The sequence below is a fragment of the Eschscholzia californica genome, unplaced genomic scaffold (genome assembly GCF_041429995.1).
Source record: "Eschscholzia californica isolate CP2 unplaced genomic scaffold, dmEscCali1.0.p SCAF_5, whole genome shotgun sequence".
Lineage (NCBI taxonomy): Eukaryota > Viridiplantae > Streptophyta > Magnoliopsida > Ranunculales > Papaveraceae > Eschscholzia > Eschscholzia californica.
Window position 1 is genome coordinate 9,699,146 of NW_028238472.1, and position 17,375 is coordinate 9,716,520.

Consider the following 17,375-nt stretch of genomic DNA (forward strand, 5'->3'; position numbering starts at 1 on the left):
AAGTAGTTGTCTTATAATTCAAAAGTAAAAGTAAAATGGACAAAAGCAAAAAGACCCGGATACACATTTTAAATTATGTTTGGGTTTGAAATCTTTTTTTTTTGGGTATGGCCTTTAAAATTTTCCCGGTACTTCATCATGGTTTAAATTTCTTTTTAAAATTCTATCTACTCTCCCAAGTCCCAACTTCATCCACAAATCTTTAATCTTTAATCTTTACTCTCCCTTCATATTTCTTTCTCAATCAAATGTTACTCATTTTCTCTCTAAACTTCTATACATTTTCTTCTTTGTTGTTCATTCTTCTTCTACTTAAACAATAGGCGCCTAAAGACCTCCAAGAATCGACGAAGATCAATTGTTTTCCGTTTGCCCAAAAACTGACCGGTCTATAAAGCTTCTGTTTTCATATAAGCACCTTAGGTCGTTCCCACTGCTACTCTCATCTCATGTGAAGCCTGGAGCTGAACAGGCACCTCTCCAAGAGAAATAGGAAATTTAAGCATAGTATAAAAAAATGAATGAGATTTAATACAAGGGAGAAAAAGAAAATTCGAATATATTTTTATATAATGTTCATAGAGAAGATTCGAGTCAAATAAAGCAGTTCCCTAGTATATAGATGAAGCAAGCAACCAACCCAAGATAAGAACAAGAACCAAAGGATTTAGAAATCTTCCCTTCACGAGCTTCGGGAAAAATAACTTGACCGATAGTGGCCCGAAAAAATGAGCTGCCCACAGGCCGAAAGCAGGCGTGCGGCTCTCATTCCAGAGGCCGTTCCTGTCTCAACACGGCCCGTCCAATGGCCGCCGACCACGTTGACTTTCGGCCTCCGGCCTGTTTTTTTTGGGCCGTTTAGCATTTCTACACATCCAAAATTCACCAACAGAAATAACTCTGGCACACAAAAGATAAGTGATATGTTCAGAAAGCTGATATCATGTATTTTCACCATTCAAGCTTCTAACATGTTTATACATGATATTATTTTCTATACAATCATCCCACTCTAAAAAGTAACCGTATCCCTATTTCAATCTACACAAGCAAATCCTGGAATCAACAAGAATAAAGAATTTAAGGTTAAAAATTAAGTGCTCTTTGACTGAGTCTAAAGAATCAGATAGGAGTCAAGAATAGCAGGATTTAGTATGTTCTTGATTTCCACTCTACTATTGCTGCAAGAAGAGAATAATTAGGTGTAAGATTCTTATTTGGTAGCAAAACATTTGTGACTGGCGATTTCTCGTCTTGTTTAAGCCAGTTTTCTATAGCTTTACGGTCGTATGTATACCCGTCTGCAGCAACACACGGGTTCTCCATAACATCCTGCGAAGAAAATGATAAAAATATTCCGCATCAAATTATTTCGTATGAACACGAAAACTTACAAATATTTGTTAAAAATCGGTAATTGAAATGAAAACATTTGTAACAACCCAAAACTGTAAGAGCAAAGACCGACTTGTTCATAGGTTTGGGGTTTTGGAAAAGTGTGACATTTTAAAACAATACATAAGCTGAAAAAACGACGAGGCCTTCACTGAAAATGATAGCGAGGTCAAAATTCTTGACCTCGATATGGAAACACTGTTGCAACAATAGATAGTATTGATACACTAGAATGTAGATGTGGCTCAGTTCGATTGGTTTGTGCTTCTCGAGGTTCCAATCCAAGCGAGCAAGCCGTGTCGCACAATTGGAAGCTAATTTTTACTAGTGTCAATACAAATCAGATATGTTTGCAAGAAGCTAACCTTCAGAATTGGACATATAAAGTGATTTGGTGGTGCAGATTGGACAGAGGGAGCAGAATTTTGAAACTTATCAGCAACTCCTTTCAGTCTTTCAAGAATTGGGAGAACTTTGAATTCCAAATCAGGCCTCTTATTCAGACTTAATTCCACACAACTCATTCCTAGTACAGCTAGTTGTTTCACTTCCTCGATCGGCCAATTTCCAGCCTCAGAATCCAAAATTTCCATAAATTTACCATCTTCCAAAGCCGTTTCCACATTATAAGCTAGTCCTAGAGCCGGTTTTGCAGTTAGCAGTTGTAGAATTACCATTCCAAATGCATAAACGTCGGACTTCGGTGAAATGACTCCACTTCTCTGATACTCAGGGTCTATGTAGCACAAGGTCCCAACAAGTCCACTATCCCTGTAAATGGCAGATGCCGGGGAATTTACGTTAGGAAGCCAAGTTGAAAGACCAACATCTCCAATTTTGCTAACAAGATTTCCATCGAGCAAGATATTTGCGGGCTTCAGATCACGATGAATGATTGGTTTTGGCTTCGAATTGTGTAGAAAAAGTAGAGCAGATGCAACCTCCCAAGCTATCCGATATCGTTCAAACCATGGAATTGGAGGTGTATTATTTTTCCGAAATAATCTATCTTCTAGATTACCATTTTCCATGTACTCGTAAACTAGGCAACCTTGCTCAGGACATGCACCAAGAAGAAGGAGCAAATGGGGATGACGCATTTTGCTTAAGATTTCAAGCTATAAAAAATAAATGGGGTAATTAGGTAATAATAATTCGATAAGAACAAAGAAATTAGAATGAATTCTTTGCTGATTTTGAGCATTCTTTAGCTCTCTCTATTATTAGTCTAATGATATTTTACCTCCTGTTGAAATTCCTTGTTCCTCTGACCTTCGTTCGAATGGAGAACTTTCACGGCCGCGGTAACATTACGCAATGTACACTTATAAACCGTCCCAAACGCCCCCTTCCCAATCTTGAGGTCATCAGAGAAAGATGAAGTAGCTGACACGATTTCTTCCCATTGAAAAGTCAGGTACTGTTTTTCTGGATAATGCATTACCCTCTCGAGCTTTTCTTTCTCTTGTGAATCACGAGCAGCTTTACTTTCAGCTTCTTTCCTTCGCGAAGCTTCTCTCTTTGCACAGTCCATGACAAGCACAAGTTCTTTTTTCACAGTTTCGTGTTTCTCCTTCTCTTCTCTTGCTAACTCTCTCATTCTTTCTTCCCTTACATTTATCTCTTTGAGCTTAGCTGATTCTTCTCCTCGCCGTTTGCTTAAATTTTTAAGCTGATAAAAGGAAAATACAAAGCACGAGGAAAGCTCACTATGTGATCATACCCACTATGTTAAAATTATACAACATTATGTGATACGGACTTACTTGGCGAGAAGCATTTATAGTTTCATTTTGAGCTACAGCAAACATTCCTCGGACATGTCTGATTTCAATTCTCAGCCTTTCTAGCTCAAAATTAATGTCCACCTGCAGATACGTGCAAGGACAAGAGTTTTTCATAATAGACATGACATTTAATTATGCATATGATGAACAGATTATACTATATGCAATGAGCATCCAGTAAAAAGAATAAAATAGTTTAAGTTCGAAATTAATTTTTGTACTACTTAAACAAAAAGAAGTTAAAGGATATATTGCACATCACAAATATTCCGTTCCCAACAAAAACAATGATGTAATCTCATTTTATATGCTAGTTAGAAGAAGAAACTTTGTCGATGAAGATGAAATTAAAACGAGAGTAAGTTTTTACAAGGTGACTATGGCGCTAGTCTATTTAGATCTATTTAGTTCTCCGTCTATCTCTACATCTATTGCAAACTCCGACTATTTATATCTTACTCCTTTGTTTGTTGTTTTCCTCCTAATTTTCTACCAGAAACTGCAAAAGACTCCAAGACGTTTAATTTCCTTACTCTTTTTTTCTGAAATGTAGTATACCTTTGTAGAAGTATTTTGTTATTTGGTCATTTCGTCAGAAATGTAGACAATGAAAAATGTAAGAGAAATACCCCACAAGGTTGAGTCCAAAATGGAAAGATAACAGCCATTTTGATTGATATATGTTGATATCAAGTACCGTGCTTGGAACCGTGATATGCAATTAGATGAGAAAAACTATAGTACATTAATGTTACCTTGCCCTCTGATGAAGAAGACTTTGGTGGCAACTCTGACATTGATGGTTGATCAGAATATGATGATGGATAGTCTGTTTGATAGCTTTTATAGTCAGAGATCCAACTTCTACCCGTGTCTGAAGCACCGCCATAGGAACTCCTAGAATCCCTTTTGTCCTCATTATTCATTGAGTCGTATCTAGTACGGTGAATAGGTGGTTTTTTGTTAAGTTGACCCTGGTTAATTATTGAAAGCGCTTGAGACCTCTGAGCTGCTAGCGAAGGATAGTTGAAATGAGAGTATGTATCAGCTGACCCATGGTCTGTAAATATTACAGCAGTATATCAGACGAAGAAAATATGAAATTTGTCTAGGGAGAGATAATTTAGATTGATTTCCACATAACTGGAAAGTAATTCTTAAGTTGTTTGATCGAGCTAAAAAGTGAAAGCTTGTGTACCTGTTTGTGAACCGAAATTGTAACTTGAGCAACTTTCAGTAGAACTACTTGTATCGCTAGTATCGCCTTTGAAGGTTTCACTTCTCTTTGAAATAGATTTGGCATCACTATTGCCATCTTTGAGTACTTTCCTTGCCTCTGATGCAGATTCCATACAACTACTTTCCGCAACTGTTCCAGCCGGCCCTGAATCAGCTGGACGAACAGACACCAATTTTCCTTTTGAAACAACATATATTGTGCAGAAACATGGGACACATTCTGAAATTCTTGATGAATTGAGATGTCCCCTCGTTTTCCTGTGAATACATTATTTATTAATAAACGGATTATTATGTAAAATGAACACCAGTACGGGGTTTTGGACACAGTAAACCGGAAAGGTCAGTACGGTGAAATCAGCTCTGTACACACATATATTTTGTCGTAGTTAAAAAGTTTTTCATTTTTTAGATATTTTTAGTTAAGTACCAACCTTTGTTAGTTACATGGTTTCTTCCATGGTAATTGAGTGTCAGTATGAGTACCCAGTGAGGCCAAATATAAACTAGAGTATCCATGGTTTCTTCCATGGTGATGCATCGCTAGTCTGACGGAGTAACGAGCGTGTCTAATACATTTATAACCTACTTGCTGTTAAATCTTTTGAACAGTTGTGGTTGACCAAATTTCATAGGAATTCAAAACTAAAAAAGGAATTAAGTAGGTAAGAAGTATGGCAACCCACAAAGAGAAAGTCAATACAATGAATGTTGCTCATGTTGACTACAACAAGCCCCACAAAATAATCGAAGGATAATAGAGCAATATGTCGGTGATTAGTTATATAAAATTTTAAAAAACAAGAACATAAGGGTGCTCATTCTTGGAGCTTTGACTAATTTACTGTCCATTTTTCAACGGTTAGAAGGGCTACTATTTGAAAATTTGAGATTACAAGAAGTCTAAACAAGCACAAAAGTCAACTAATCAAGGCCATCGATCAAGTTACAAAAAAGATAGCTTATTCAATGATTTTGTTACCTTGAAAACATGTGAGTGGATGAAGCACCTATAACGAGCTCACTTATTGTTCGGTTTGTAACCTCTCTTGATATTGCTTCAGCCAAGTCATCTGCTTCAATCACCACGATTTCCACATCCACCTGTATGTAGAATCAAGAATTATAAGGTTCAATTATATGTATTGCCTAGAGTAGGTTAAGTCTTTTTTTTATCTTTCTAGCTTTACCTTTTGTTCAGCAAACATTTGCTTGAAAGGTTGGAGCATTCTACTTGTTTTCCATGCCACTTCCTTCTTATAGGCAGAAGCTACATCTTCTCGAACTTCGGAAATTGGAACGTAATTTCCCACTGCAAGAAAACAAAATATAGCAAATAAACAGAACTGATGGTTTTAAAGAGAGCTGAACAAAGGAAACTAGAATCTCTTCGTAGTGGCCGAATGAAGTCTCCTAAAAGGCTAAAATGTTATTCAACTCAGAATGCTGTCATTTTATATTAACAACATAGTTACTCTAAATTACCAATTTTGGCAAAACTTTGAAACATATAGGATTTGATGAACAAGGTGTACTTTCTTAGTTGAAAGTTAACCAAATTATTCGAGGGCGCAAAGCAATTCAAACTAACATTTTGAATGATTTTACGAACGTGTGGGAAACTTACTAGGTGTGGGAATTGAATTAACATTTGCACGAACATGTAACATTTTGAACGATTTTACGCCCTCTGGAACAAACTTCTCCAAAGCCCAGATAATCGCATGCTTGCTTTTCCTACTTATATTCACGGCCACAGCTACTGTCACAGACGACGCACATTGAGTTGATACTTGATCTACTCTTTCAATTCCTTCCATTCTATCTTTCCTCCTCTAAGTTCTTTGTCACCTGAAAAGAGAAACGACATCAACACTAGTTTCCTCACCTCATAATCTTCTGAAACCGAAAAAGCGTAAAAATAAATAGTAAACATGAAAACCATACAAGAAGAACAAAATAGAAGAACAAAGATAAATTTGAGATTTCGTCTCAAATCAAATCAAGTTCATCTCTATTTCACCCAGAGGATTTCTCAAATCTTTATAGCCAAAAAGAAGAATTATGGGACAGATCGGATACTTGCCTTAAGAGACCCGAAAACTTGACTACTCATTGATCATTATACATCCAAAATGAGAAAGGAATTCCATTTCAACCCAAGTAAGAAAAAACTAAGATTTCAAATATGTACCAAAATCAACAAACTTTTTTTCAAAATTGTTGTTAAGAAAGATATTGAACATGACTTACAAAAATCTTATAAGAAGAGAATTATAATCTACCTAAAACAGAACCTGAAAAAAAGAAAAGGTAGAAAATAAGACCATATCCACACCATTTCTTTTCTTTCTGAGATTGAAACAAAAAACCCATGTAAGATTCAAAAGAACAAAATCTTAACTATACCCAGAAGTCCAAAAGGCAGGAGAACTAAGTTTGCTGATAGAGAAAAAGGAAACAGTAACCACCCCATATACCTAAAATTGCATGAAAGAGTAATCCATAGAACAATTGAGGAAAGAAATCAGGGAATAAAATGTCTCATTTATATTAAAATCAATGTTCCATAATTGAAAAAATAAAATACTGAATTCAAGGAACAAAGAAAACATAGAATGAAATCAAATTGAAAGAAGAGAATATAGGGAGTTACCTTAATAAGACAATTAGACAAATACCCAGAACTGCAGAGAAATGACAGTAGCTACATCAAACTACACAACAACCAATTAAAACCCTAATTGAGGGTGCTTCAAGTTTTAGTAGGAATTTGGGTAGTTAAGAAAAACAGAGACATGATGGTACATGTAGGAAGAAATGGGTACCTTGAAAACTCAATGGAATATCCATATTTGAAAACAAAAATTTCAAATAAAATAAGTAGTAATAAGAGTATTACTTAAGCTTTGAATTTTAATAATATTTGTAAAGGACTTACTTGTCCTTCCAAATCCCTTTTACTTATCAATAATACCTTTTTCTTAATGTTCTAAATTCTAATCTAAAATCAACAAACTCTGAATAGTTTAGAATTTAACTTAGAGAGTAAGAGAGGCGTGTCTCATGGCCTTTCCTGTAGCACTGTGATCTTTGATTTTTATAACCTTTTTGAGTGTTTCATTGGGAATTCCATAGAGAGAGGAAGGAAGATAGAGACGGGAGAAGACTTGGTATTAGCCGTCCACGGTTCCAGCACTAATGATTGATGATGACCCTTTCCAAGTAGAAAACTATATTTCAGAGAAAGGGAGAAGAATCAAACAGATATGGAAGATACTAAACCCCACCATCATTAAAACCTCGAGAGGTTGACCAAAATAACTTAAAAAACTACTTCTGTAATGCACCACCCTTTGATGAAGTAGTTGGACAATCCTTCTTAAAACTCACCAAGTGAAAATAGTTTATCATTAAGATTGATCTAATGATCTTGTACAATTTAGTCAATAAATAAAGGTCCCGGCTTTGGGAAATAAAGAAAATTCTCCGGGGAATAAATTCTCGAGGGAATCCAGATTTTTTTTAAAGTTCTCCGGGGAATAAATTTTTATAGGGAAAATAAAATACATTTTTTTTGAAAGTTCTCCTCCATCTCATCACCTATCTCTGCCACCTAACCTTCTCGCCACCTCATCATCATCTTCTCCGGCGAAGGTCGCTGACCGGCCAATTTTCCGGCCGGCGACCTTCAAACATAAAAAAAAAAATTTATCTTTTTCCTCTCTCCTCTTTCTCTCTCTAATTTTTTTTTCTTTCTTTCTCACAATCACTCTTCTCTCTCTCTCTAGATCTGGTGAACCAGATCTGGTTCACCAGATCTAGAAAGAGAGAGAAGAGTGATTTTGAGAAAAAAAAAAATTTAGAGAGAGGAAAAAGATAAATTTTTTTTTTTTTTTTTTTATGTTTGAAGGTCGCCGGCCGGAAAATTTGCCGGCCGCGACCTTCGCCAGGAAGATGATGATGAGGTGGCGAGAAGGTTAGAGCATCTCCAATGCAAAACTCAAAAAAATCTCTATTCGTCCTATTTGTCAAGTTCCAATTGAGATTCTCACTCCTAGGTGTCGAAAATAGAGATCCTCAATTCTTGTATGTCTCCAATGCAACACTCTAAACTCTTTTATTTTACTTACGTGTCATGGTTATTTTTGTAAAAAAATAATTAGTTATTTTGGAAATATACGAAGACTTGATTTCTATTGGTTGAAATTTAAATATTGATGAGTTGGACAATTAGAGATATCTCAAGAGGACACTCTGAAAATAGAGTGTCCTCTTGAGATATCTCTATTCCACTCTCGACACATCATCTTTGAGATCTTAGTTGAGTTTTGCATTGGAGATGATTTTTTAAGAAAAACTCAGAAAATCCTATGTGGCACTCCGAGTTTCTAAGATTGAGTTTTGCATTGGAGATGCTCTTAGGTGGCAGAGAGAGGTGATGAGATGGAAGAGCCTTTTTTATAGCATCTTCTAAATTTGGAAGCCCCTTAGCAATAAAAAGAAACATAAAAAGCCAATCTTCTTTGACTAGTTTTAAGAAAAATCTTTATTCTCCGGAGAATTTTCTTTATTCCCCAAAGCCGCGGCCTAATTAAAGTAGGGGTAAGGAACATATGAGATTTCGAGCGATGGTCTTAATATGACCTTTGGGGTTCAAGATGTCTTAATTGGTTGTGACAGTGCTCATCGAAATATATGATGTATTGCATATGGTAATCATGACGTATCAAACTTTTGAAGTCCAATCTCAAAAAAGGAAACTAGTACTGTAATTGGGACGGCCTAGGACCTGATTTTGCTAGTATCTTATTTAAAAGGGGGACCTTTAAAGCAGGCGCGCAAAATGCTATTGCTATTACACTTTTAGTGGGTTGACTTATTAGAAGGTCGCCCAAAACTTTAAATTCTATAGGTGCCACAAAACTTATTAGCACCCGATCTTATGAGGAGGTAGTCAATATGGACTTTGGTAGACATTTCAAAATAGATGAATATCTGTGGCATTCAATTAAGGACCAAGGAAAGAAAGTTGGAGACCATAGTTGGACAAAACACAAGTCTAAACACAATTTAGGATCAAACAACAAATTAGTCACAAATCGACCCGACCTGGATTCATCCTGCCCAGCCTGGTATTGAACCCGCGAGCTAGATCGGACCGACTCAGATTTGACATTTCAAGTCCCGGCACCGGGCTGGACCAAGTTATAAGCTAACTCGGCCCAAGACTATTTAAACCTAGTTTGGCGAGGTCGGGCCCGCAACTTTGCCCAATAAGCATTATTAGTGTCTTTCATTTGACATGCACCTCAAATTGTTGAGCTTTCTACTGCCATATTTTCTAGTCTCCAATTTGTGACTAGTTTATAGTTTTGGACTTCTTTTAGATGTTCAAATTTCTTTTTCAGACACCTATTTTGTGGCACATTCTAATATTGTATTTTGTGGCACATTCTAATATTGTTTTTGTGTCATTTCTGTATATCATTTTCATTTTACTGTTTCTTTTTCTTTTCTTTGTCAATGTCTGTTGATCGTCGGACAATTACCGTTCACTTGTACTCTCACTTTTATCTCAATCATCTTCAGCCACCATCTTCCACCACCATCACCATCTATCATCAACATCTTTCACCATTATCAAAGTAACGAAGACTTCATAAAGTATTAATATCAAATTTGGATAAAAGTAATAAAAACTATAAGATAAAAAATTACAAAAGATAAACAAAATGCAACAACGAAAAAACGTTTTATTTTCGTAATAGGATACGTTACATAAGACGGATCGAAAATAGAAGATCTGGCGGTCAAGATAAGTTGTAGAAATAATATACGTGTATGTACGTGACGGACCGAGAAGACGAGATCCGACGATCAAGAAGAATTCAGAATATTGAAGATATTTAAAGATATATTGAAGATATGTGAAGATTTAGTTTCTTATATTCAGAATATCTCTTGTAACTATCTAATGGTAATATTAGATAGATTTTGTATTATTTCCTAGTTTAGTAATCAGAAACTAGGAAACCCTAAACCCTAAGTCATCTATAAATAGGAGAGGGTTCTAGGATTCAAACTCATCGAGTTATGTCTGACCAATGTAACCGATCAAACCCACATACAATTGTATGTGGTGAATTATTAATAACGAAGTAATTTCTCCGTGGATGTAGGTCTTGAGTATCCGACCGAACCACGTTAAATATCGTGTCTTTACTTCATGTTTATCATATCTCCGATTATTATATAATCGTAATTTAACATGGTATCATGAGCAGGTTATTTGTTCGTGTTTTAGCTTCCGCTTTTCCCAACAATTTCTGTATTGTTGTGTCAAAATTCCAACTATTCTTTTTAGTTGTGATTACATTATTCGATCGCTTTGTCGATTTGTTTAACTTTTCCAAGATTATTCTTGTGATTATGTTTCATAGTTAAGACGGGAAAATCAAGTGAATAAAAAAAAAAAAAGATATTTTTTGTACGAGAATAGGAAAGAAGATATTATTTATTTGATTTATTGGAGTTTATGAAAGTTTATCAAAGACGCATCAATTGTTTCCTCTTCAACAAAGGTAACTTCCCTATTAATATTTGATTTTTCTTCTAAATTTTTCGATTTTATTTTTATTTTTTTAGACCTACATTAGGTCTGAATTCGAATATACAAAATTCAGAACCAAACCGTCAGATTTGGTTTTCTTTTATCCCATTCCTGGAAGAGCATAACCCGTTTTTTTTAAACTCCGTTGACCCACATTTGCTTTTGACTTTGTTGACCGAAGCCAAATGCCGTTGACCCGAGCTATTTCTTCATCTTCCCGTGACAGCAAACATAGGTTTCATCCCTGTATTTTTCGGCGAGTTTTTCATCACCTATCGATCATTTACATCGTTTTGGACAATATGTATTTTCGTACCTGTTGCTTCCATCGATTTGGACCAACCACCAATGATTACTTTTACATTTGGTGAAGAATAGAGTGTTTTCTCATCGGTTTTATATCACCACCGATCACTCTCTCTCTAGATTTCTTTGTCGGCTGCGATGAATAAGCCTTAATCGGCCATTTCACCTCTTATCAACCGATTATCTATGATTGATTTCCAAATCCGAAACTTATTACTTCTAGAGCTTTCTCTCTCTAGACATATACCACCATTGATGAACCTTGACATTGGCTCAAATTAGCTGGATTTAAATCTATTCTAGCAACCTACTATCGATTAGATATGGTTTTTTTTCAATTACCTTCTGATTTGGGAAACCCGATTTTGAGAAATTTCTCAATTTGGGTAAACCCTAATATAGAAGTTCCTAAATTTCCCCAAATTAAGTATTTGTGACAGTTTCTCATCCCACTATTTTGTGACAGATTGCTTTGCCACAGTTTATCTGTCGGAAATTTATATTGTGAGAGACTTCTAATGTCACTTATATCCAACTATTCATAGTTGTGACACAATTTTCTACTGTCACTAATGTTACAGTTTTGCGACGAATTAGTTATTTCCACAATTTGTCGCAACCATACACAGTTTTGTGTGACAAACTTTTACCACAATTTCATTGTTGGAAAATTATTTTGTGACCGACTTCTAGTGTCACCTATATCCAACTATTTCTAGTTGTGACACAACTTTTTTGTCACCTTTCACTTCTATTTGTGACACTAAAATAGATTATTTTATCTATTTTTTTCCGGATATACCCGTGATATTTCCAAAGTCATACTGTGTTTATGACGATTTTATTTCTCTACCAAAATTTTGGACTTTCCCTTCAATGGAGAAAGAATTCCTATTTTGGATTTTAATTCCGGAATTCAACCCGCGAAATTTTCATAATCATATATTTCTAATGATTATTTTCTTTCTTCCAATTCTATTTTCGAATTTTCCTACCAAATTATATTTTGGAATCTTTTTTCACCTAATAGAATATCTCTTCCACGAATAAAATATCTCTATTTTCCATTCCGGAATTATATTCGCGATCTTGCCTTTTTTGGCAATGAATTTCATGTCGACAATCGTTTTGGTTGATCCTTCTCCAATATTTTTTGGTATTCCGACAATGATTTCTTGTCGATTTTAAACAAAACAACATTATTTTGTTGTCACTCCTAAAGTTCATACTTGACTTTTTTATACGACAAGATATTGATCATCACAACCTTTTAGTTGTTGACATTTTCTTCATACAATGACCAACTTTACATACATGAGAAAAATACATGTAGTTTCGTTGTCATTGATTTTCGATCAATTTTTTGACCGCAACTACCAACCTTTTGGTTGTGACTTAATCATCGTTCAATCATCTTCCAACGCATCCACAATCTAAGAGTTGCAAGAAGACGAATACGACGAATTAAGAAGTAATTCTTTTTTCTCTCTCCAAGTCGGACACTTCAAAATTTACGTGCTCCAACTTGCGGGGGGGGGGGGGGGGGGGGGGGGGTAATAGGATACGTTACATAAGACGGATCGAAAATAGAAGATCCGGCGGTCAAGATAAGTTGCAGAAATAATATACGTGTATGTACGTGACGGATCGAGAAGACGAGATCCGACGATCAAGAAGAATTCAGAATATTGAAGATATTTGAAGATATATTGAAGATATGTGAAGATTTAGTTTCTTATATTCAGAATATCTCTTGTAACTATCTAATGGTAATATTAGATAGATTTTGTATTATTTCCTAGTTTAGTAATCAGAAACTAGGAAACCCTAAACCCTAAGTCATCTATAAATAGGAGAGGGTTCTAGGATTCAAACTCATCGAGTTATGTCTGACCAATGTAACCGATCAAACCCACATACAATTGTATGTGGTGAATTATTAATAAAGAAGTAATTTCTCCGTGGATGTAGGTCTTGAGTATCCGACCGAACCACGTTAAATATCGTGTCTTTACTTCATGTTTATCATATCTCCGATTATTATATAATCGTCATTTAACACTTCGCAATATATGCCAAAAAATTACATTGATGATGCCTAAATTTGACTTTACGGTATCATTTAGGATAAAGAGATTGTTGCTTCTAATCTTGAACTAGTCCTCGTAGTTTGGGGGCAAAACCTGCAAAGAACTACAAAACTTCTTCGACGCTCAAGTCAGTAAGACATTCTTGCAGTTAAAGAATTGAGTTGAAAGTGTGAGTTTCTAGATTGCAACTCCTTAGTTTAGGACGGACATGTTACTTTCTGTAGGATCGTTTAACCGACAATTGATAAACAACTCTATGAGGCAACGAAGAACCACCGACTTAGGATGAAACTATTATTTTGTAGTCGTAGTAGGAAAAGTTTCTTTGTTTGAATATATTTCGTATTTTTCATAGATCTTATTGCCGATCTTGTATATTTCGTAGGGAAAGTTTCTTCAAATGAACTTTTGTATCCCAAGTTATTTGGATAGTTAAAATATTTTATGTCCCGAATCTTGGATGAGATTCGGGCTTAGGTTGGGAAAGTATAAGACACACTTTTACCCCCCCCCCCCCCCCCCTCACCCCCCCGCTCATATTTTGGGATTAAGGTCGCCCCACTTCCACATACCTCACTTACTTCTCCAAAATTTAGGGAAGACGAAAACTGGAGAAGATGATGCTGATTGCTATAGGGAACCCTGATTTTTTACTGAAGGACACCCATTTTGCATTTCTAAAAGGAACTCCAGAATTTCCAAAGGGGATAGCGGTTGCACCTTAAAGATTCACATTTTTCAACGATCTTAGCCTCGCACCACATCGATAAAGGGGGTTTCTCTCATCATCTTCTTTTCATTTATTACTTATTCGCTATGTTTAGCTAACTCTAGCGTGTCGTTTGTGGGATGAAATTGCGATGAATTTTATGATTATGTGTGTTACGATTTAATGCTTTGACTAAGACTCGATGTTCGTTTATTTCGATTATCGTTTCAATCATAATCATGTGTCTTGTCATGCAACTCACATAGTTACTAGATGAAGCAAAGTATTCGATATCGGTCATAGTCTAAGTCATAATTTCATGTGTCTTGGCATGCACTTCACATAGTTAGGTGACTAAACAACATCCTCGATGACTAGGGTTAACCTATTTGGACGTTTGTTTGACTACATATGATCTCCGGATATACGTAGTGCTAAGAGACATCTATCTTAAGAGTCGAACTTCGATTGTATTTAATTACTTCAAATTTAGGGGTTTCTACATTAATCTTCCCTAAAAACGAATCCATGTTCAAATTGTCAAACTGAACTGAGAGGAAGCCAACTTGGTTTCAATAAGTAGAGAAGAGAGCCAGCGAAGAACTAGGTCGAAATTTTATATTTGAGCGCGTGGTCTAGAAATAGTCTTGTTTTTAGATTTTGGACCTTTACAATGCATAATTGTTTCTACAAGATTCATTTTGAAATGCACCCCACTTTTTGCCCTAAAAGCGCCTCTATACGCCCCCCAAATTTTTGTTCTGCTTTGTTGACTCCAATCAATCAAATTTGACTGAAAAGCTCGTAAGGCGCAGCATTTCCCTCAGATTGTCCAAACCACATTAGATCGGACCACATAGTTGTAGGTTTATCATTACGGATTTCCGGGCTTCGACACCTCTTTCACTTGTTTGTCTCCCGACTCTTGTTCTCTAAAACTCTTCTCTTGAACTCTCGATTCCGTTTAATTTCTTGCCCTTTATTTTAATTTTATCTCTTCCGATTATAAAAAAACCCCGTTTATCTTGTTCCTATCCTTTTACTCAAAGTTAGCTAGTGACATCTAGACTTGGATAAGACCTTTCGATATCCGAGTCACTTTCCTATCTCCGTAGATCGAGCCCGGTCTTGTCGGGTATTACTTGACACCTTCGCTTGGGGTTTGCAACGTTTCAGGTGCATCAAGTTTTTGGCGCCGCTGGGGGGGATAGGTCTAGTAGTTTGGACATCGTTTATTTGTTTTGTTCATTAGTTTAGTGTTATTTGCTTCCTTAGACGTTTTTTGCTTTCTTTTATTTTCGTAATTTCTTACTTTTTGTTGTCTTTAGGTACAAAACAAAAATAAAAATAAGGATAACAAAGAAAGGGGTCGAAAGGAAAGTATATGTTCAAAGGAGAATGTCCTTAGTCAATCTCCTTTCTGGGAGGTGATCAGCGATTTGGGCGGGTGTCTATAGCCGGACCCAAAAAATAATAAGTTGGAAGTTATCAATAATCTGTTACTTGGTTAAAGAATGATAATATTACTAATGGAACCGTTGTCTTATACCTTCGCTCTCTTTTCCTTTAAATAGGTAATAATTGTTTCTCCTCCTTCAAAATCTTTAGCAAATTTTGGAACTACGAAATCAATTTTGATTTTCTACTGTTGAGTCAGAAATAATTGTTTGGTTGATGGTTATATTATGTTTCAGATAGCAAAGGAGTGTGGAAAGGTGAAGGTATGATTTTAATCAGATTAACTCCATTTGAAGCAGTATCAAGAATGCATTGGAAGCTTCCTGATAAGTGCATGCAAGAAGTGGGGTATTGATTAATATGAATTCAAGGAGTTTTATTATATTTTATTTTAATATGCAGAAAGTGAAATTCTAATATTGACGGAGGTATAGATGTTGGTGGTAAAGAATACGAGAGGTTCCTCTTTGTCCTCAAGATTGGATTGGAAATCAAAATCCCTCCTTCTATAGTTCAAGAATTAGATAACGTCGCTTGCATAATCATTTTGTGTGTGGGGAGAAAAGTTCCAATCTATCACAAGGTCTACCCACTCTGCTTCAAGATTTTCTTGACAATCCCTTCCTAGCCAATTTTTTTTTTTCTAAATCTTGATACTTCGATATATGATTGGCAGAACTTCCGATCAACCAATCAACAAATTCTTTTCAGTTTGGTTGATGGTTATATTTTGTTTGAGATAGCAAAGAAGTCAGATTAACTCCATTGAAGTAGTATCAAGAATACATTGGAAGCTTAAGAATTTTTCATATTTTTTGAATCTTGGACAAGATTAGATTCCTGATAAGAGCATGCAAGAATTGGGGTATTGATTAATATGAATTCAAGGAGTTTTATTTTTTATTTTTATTTTTATAATTTTCTCAGATTATATCAATATGCAGAAGGTGTGATTGATCAATTTCACTCCATTGGAAACAGTATCAGTTTTCATTTTTTTCTGAATATTTAAGCAAATTTTAGAGTTTTACAAAATCAATTGATTTTGTTGAGTCAGAAATAATTGTTCGATTGATAGTTATATTTTGTTTCAGATAACAAAGAAGTTTAGAAAGGTGAAGGTAAGATTTTAATTTGATTAGCTACATTTGAAGCAGTATCAAGAATACATTGGAAGCTTAAGAAATTTTCATTTTTTTTAATTTTGGACAAAATTAGCTTTCTCGAATGTCCATGCAAGTAGTGGGGTATTAATTAATATGAATTCAAGGAGTTTTATTATATTTTATTTTAATATGCAGAATCATTTTGTGTGTGGGGAGGAAAGTTCCAATCTATCACAAGGTCTAATCATTTTGTGTGTGGGGAGGAAAGTTCCAATCTATCACAAGGTCTTCCAATCTATCAAAGGTCTAATCATTTTGTGTGTGGGGAGGAAAGTTCCAATCTATCACAAAGTCTATCCACTCTGCTTCAAGATTTTTTTGGCAATCCCTTCCTAGCAATTTTTTTTTTCTAAATCTTGAACTCTATAGGACATGTGATACTTCCATGTATGATTGGCAGAACTTCCAATCAACCGACTAACAAATCTCTTTCAGTTTGGTTGATGGTTATATTTTGTTTCACATAGCAAAGAAGTGTAGAAAGGTGAAGGTATGATTTTAATCAGATTAACTCCATTTAAAGCTGTATCTACACTAGGCTTAAGAACTTTTCATATATGTTGAATCTTGGACAAGATTAGCTTCTTCATAAGAGCATGCAAGAAGTGGGGT

At 35.4% G+C, this 17,375-nt stretch overlaps 1 protein-coding gene across 10 annotated transcripts; it reads right to left on the bottom strand.

The window, feature by feature from the left end:
• Positions 1-924: 924 nt before the first annotated feature.
• Positions 925-7,796, bottom strand: LOC147536902 (U-box domain-containing protein 35-like). 10 transcript variants are annotated; one of them, XM_086640305.1, is made up of 11 exons: positions 7,363-7,634; positions 7,078-7,138; positions 6,049-6,272; positions 5,612-5,733; positions 5,404-5,525; positions 4,381-4,679; positions 3,938-4,242; positions 3,162-3,263; positions 2,639-3,067; positions 1,761-2,513; positions 925-1,332 (listed from the first exon to the last, which is right to left on the bottom strand). In XM_086640305.1, exons 3-11 carry the CDS (start codon positions 6,239-6,241, stop codon positions 1,150-1,152), a joined length of 2,508 nt encoding a protein of 835 aa, XP_086496431.1. In that variant the 5' UTR covers positions 6,242-6,272; positions 7,078-7,138; positions 7,363-7,634; the 3' UTR covers positions 925-1,149. The 10 variants fall into 10 exon arrangements, with proteins under 10 accessions (XP_086496431.1, XP_086496436.1, XP_086496434.1 ...); XM_086640310.1 differs by having other exon boundaries at positions 7,078-7,108; positions 7,363-7,562; XM_086640308.1 differs by having other exon boundaries at positions 7,250-7,498.
• Between the last annotated feature and the right edge of the window lie 9,579 nt (positions 7,797-17,375).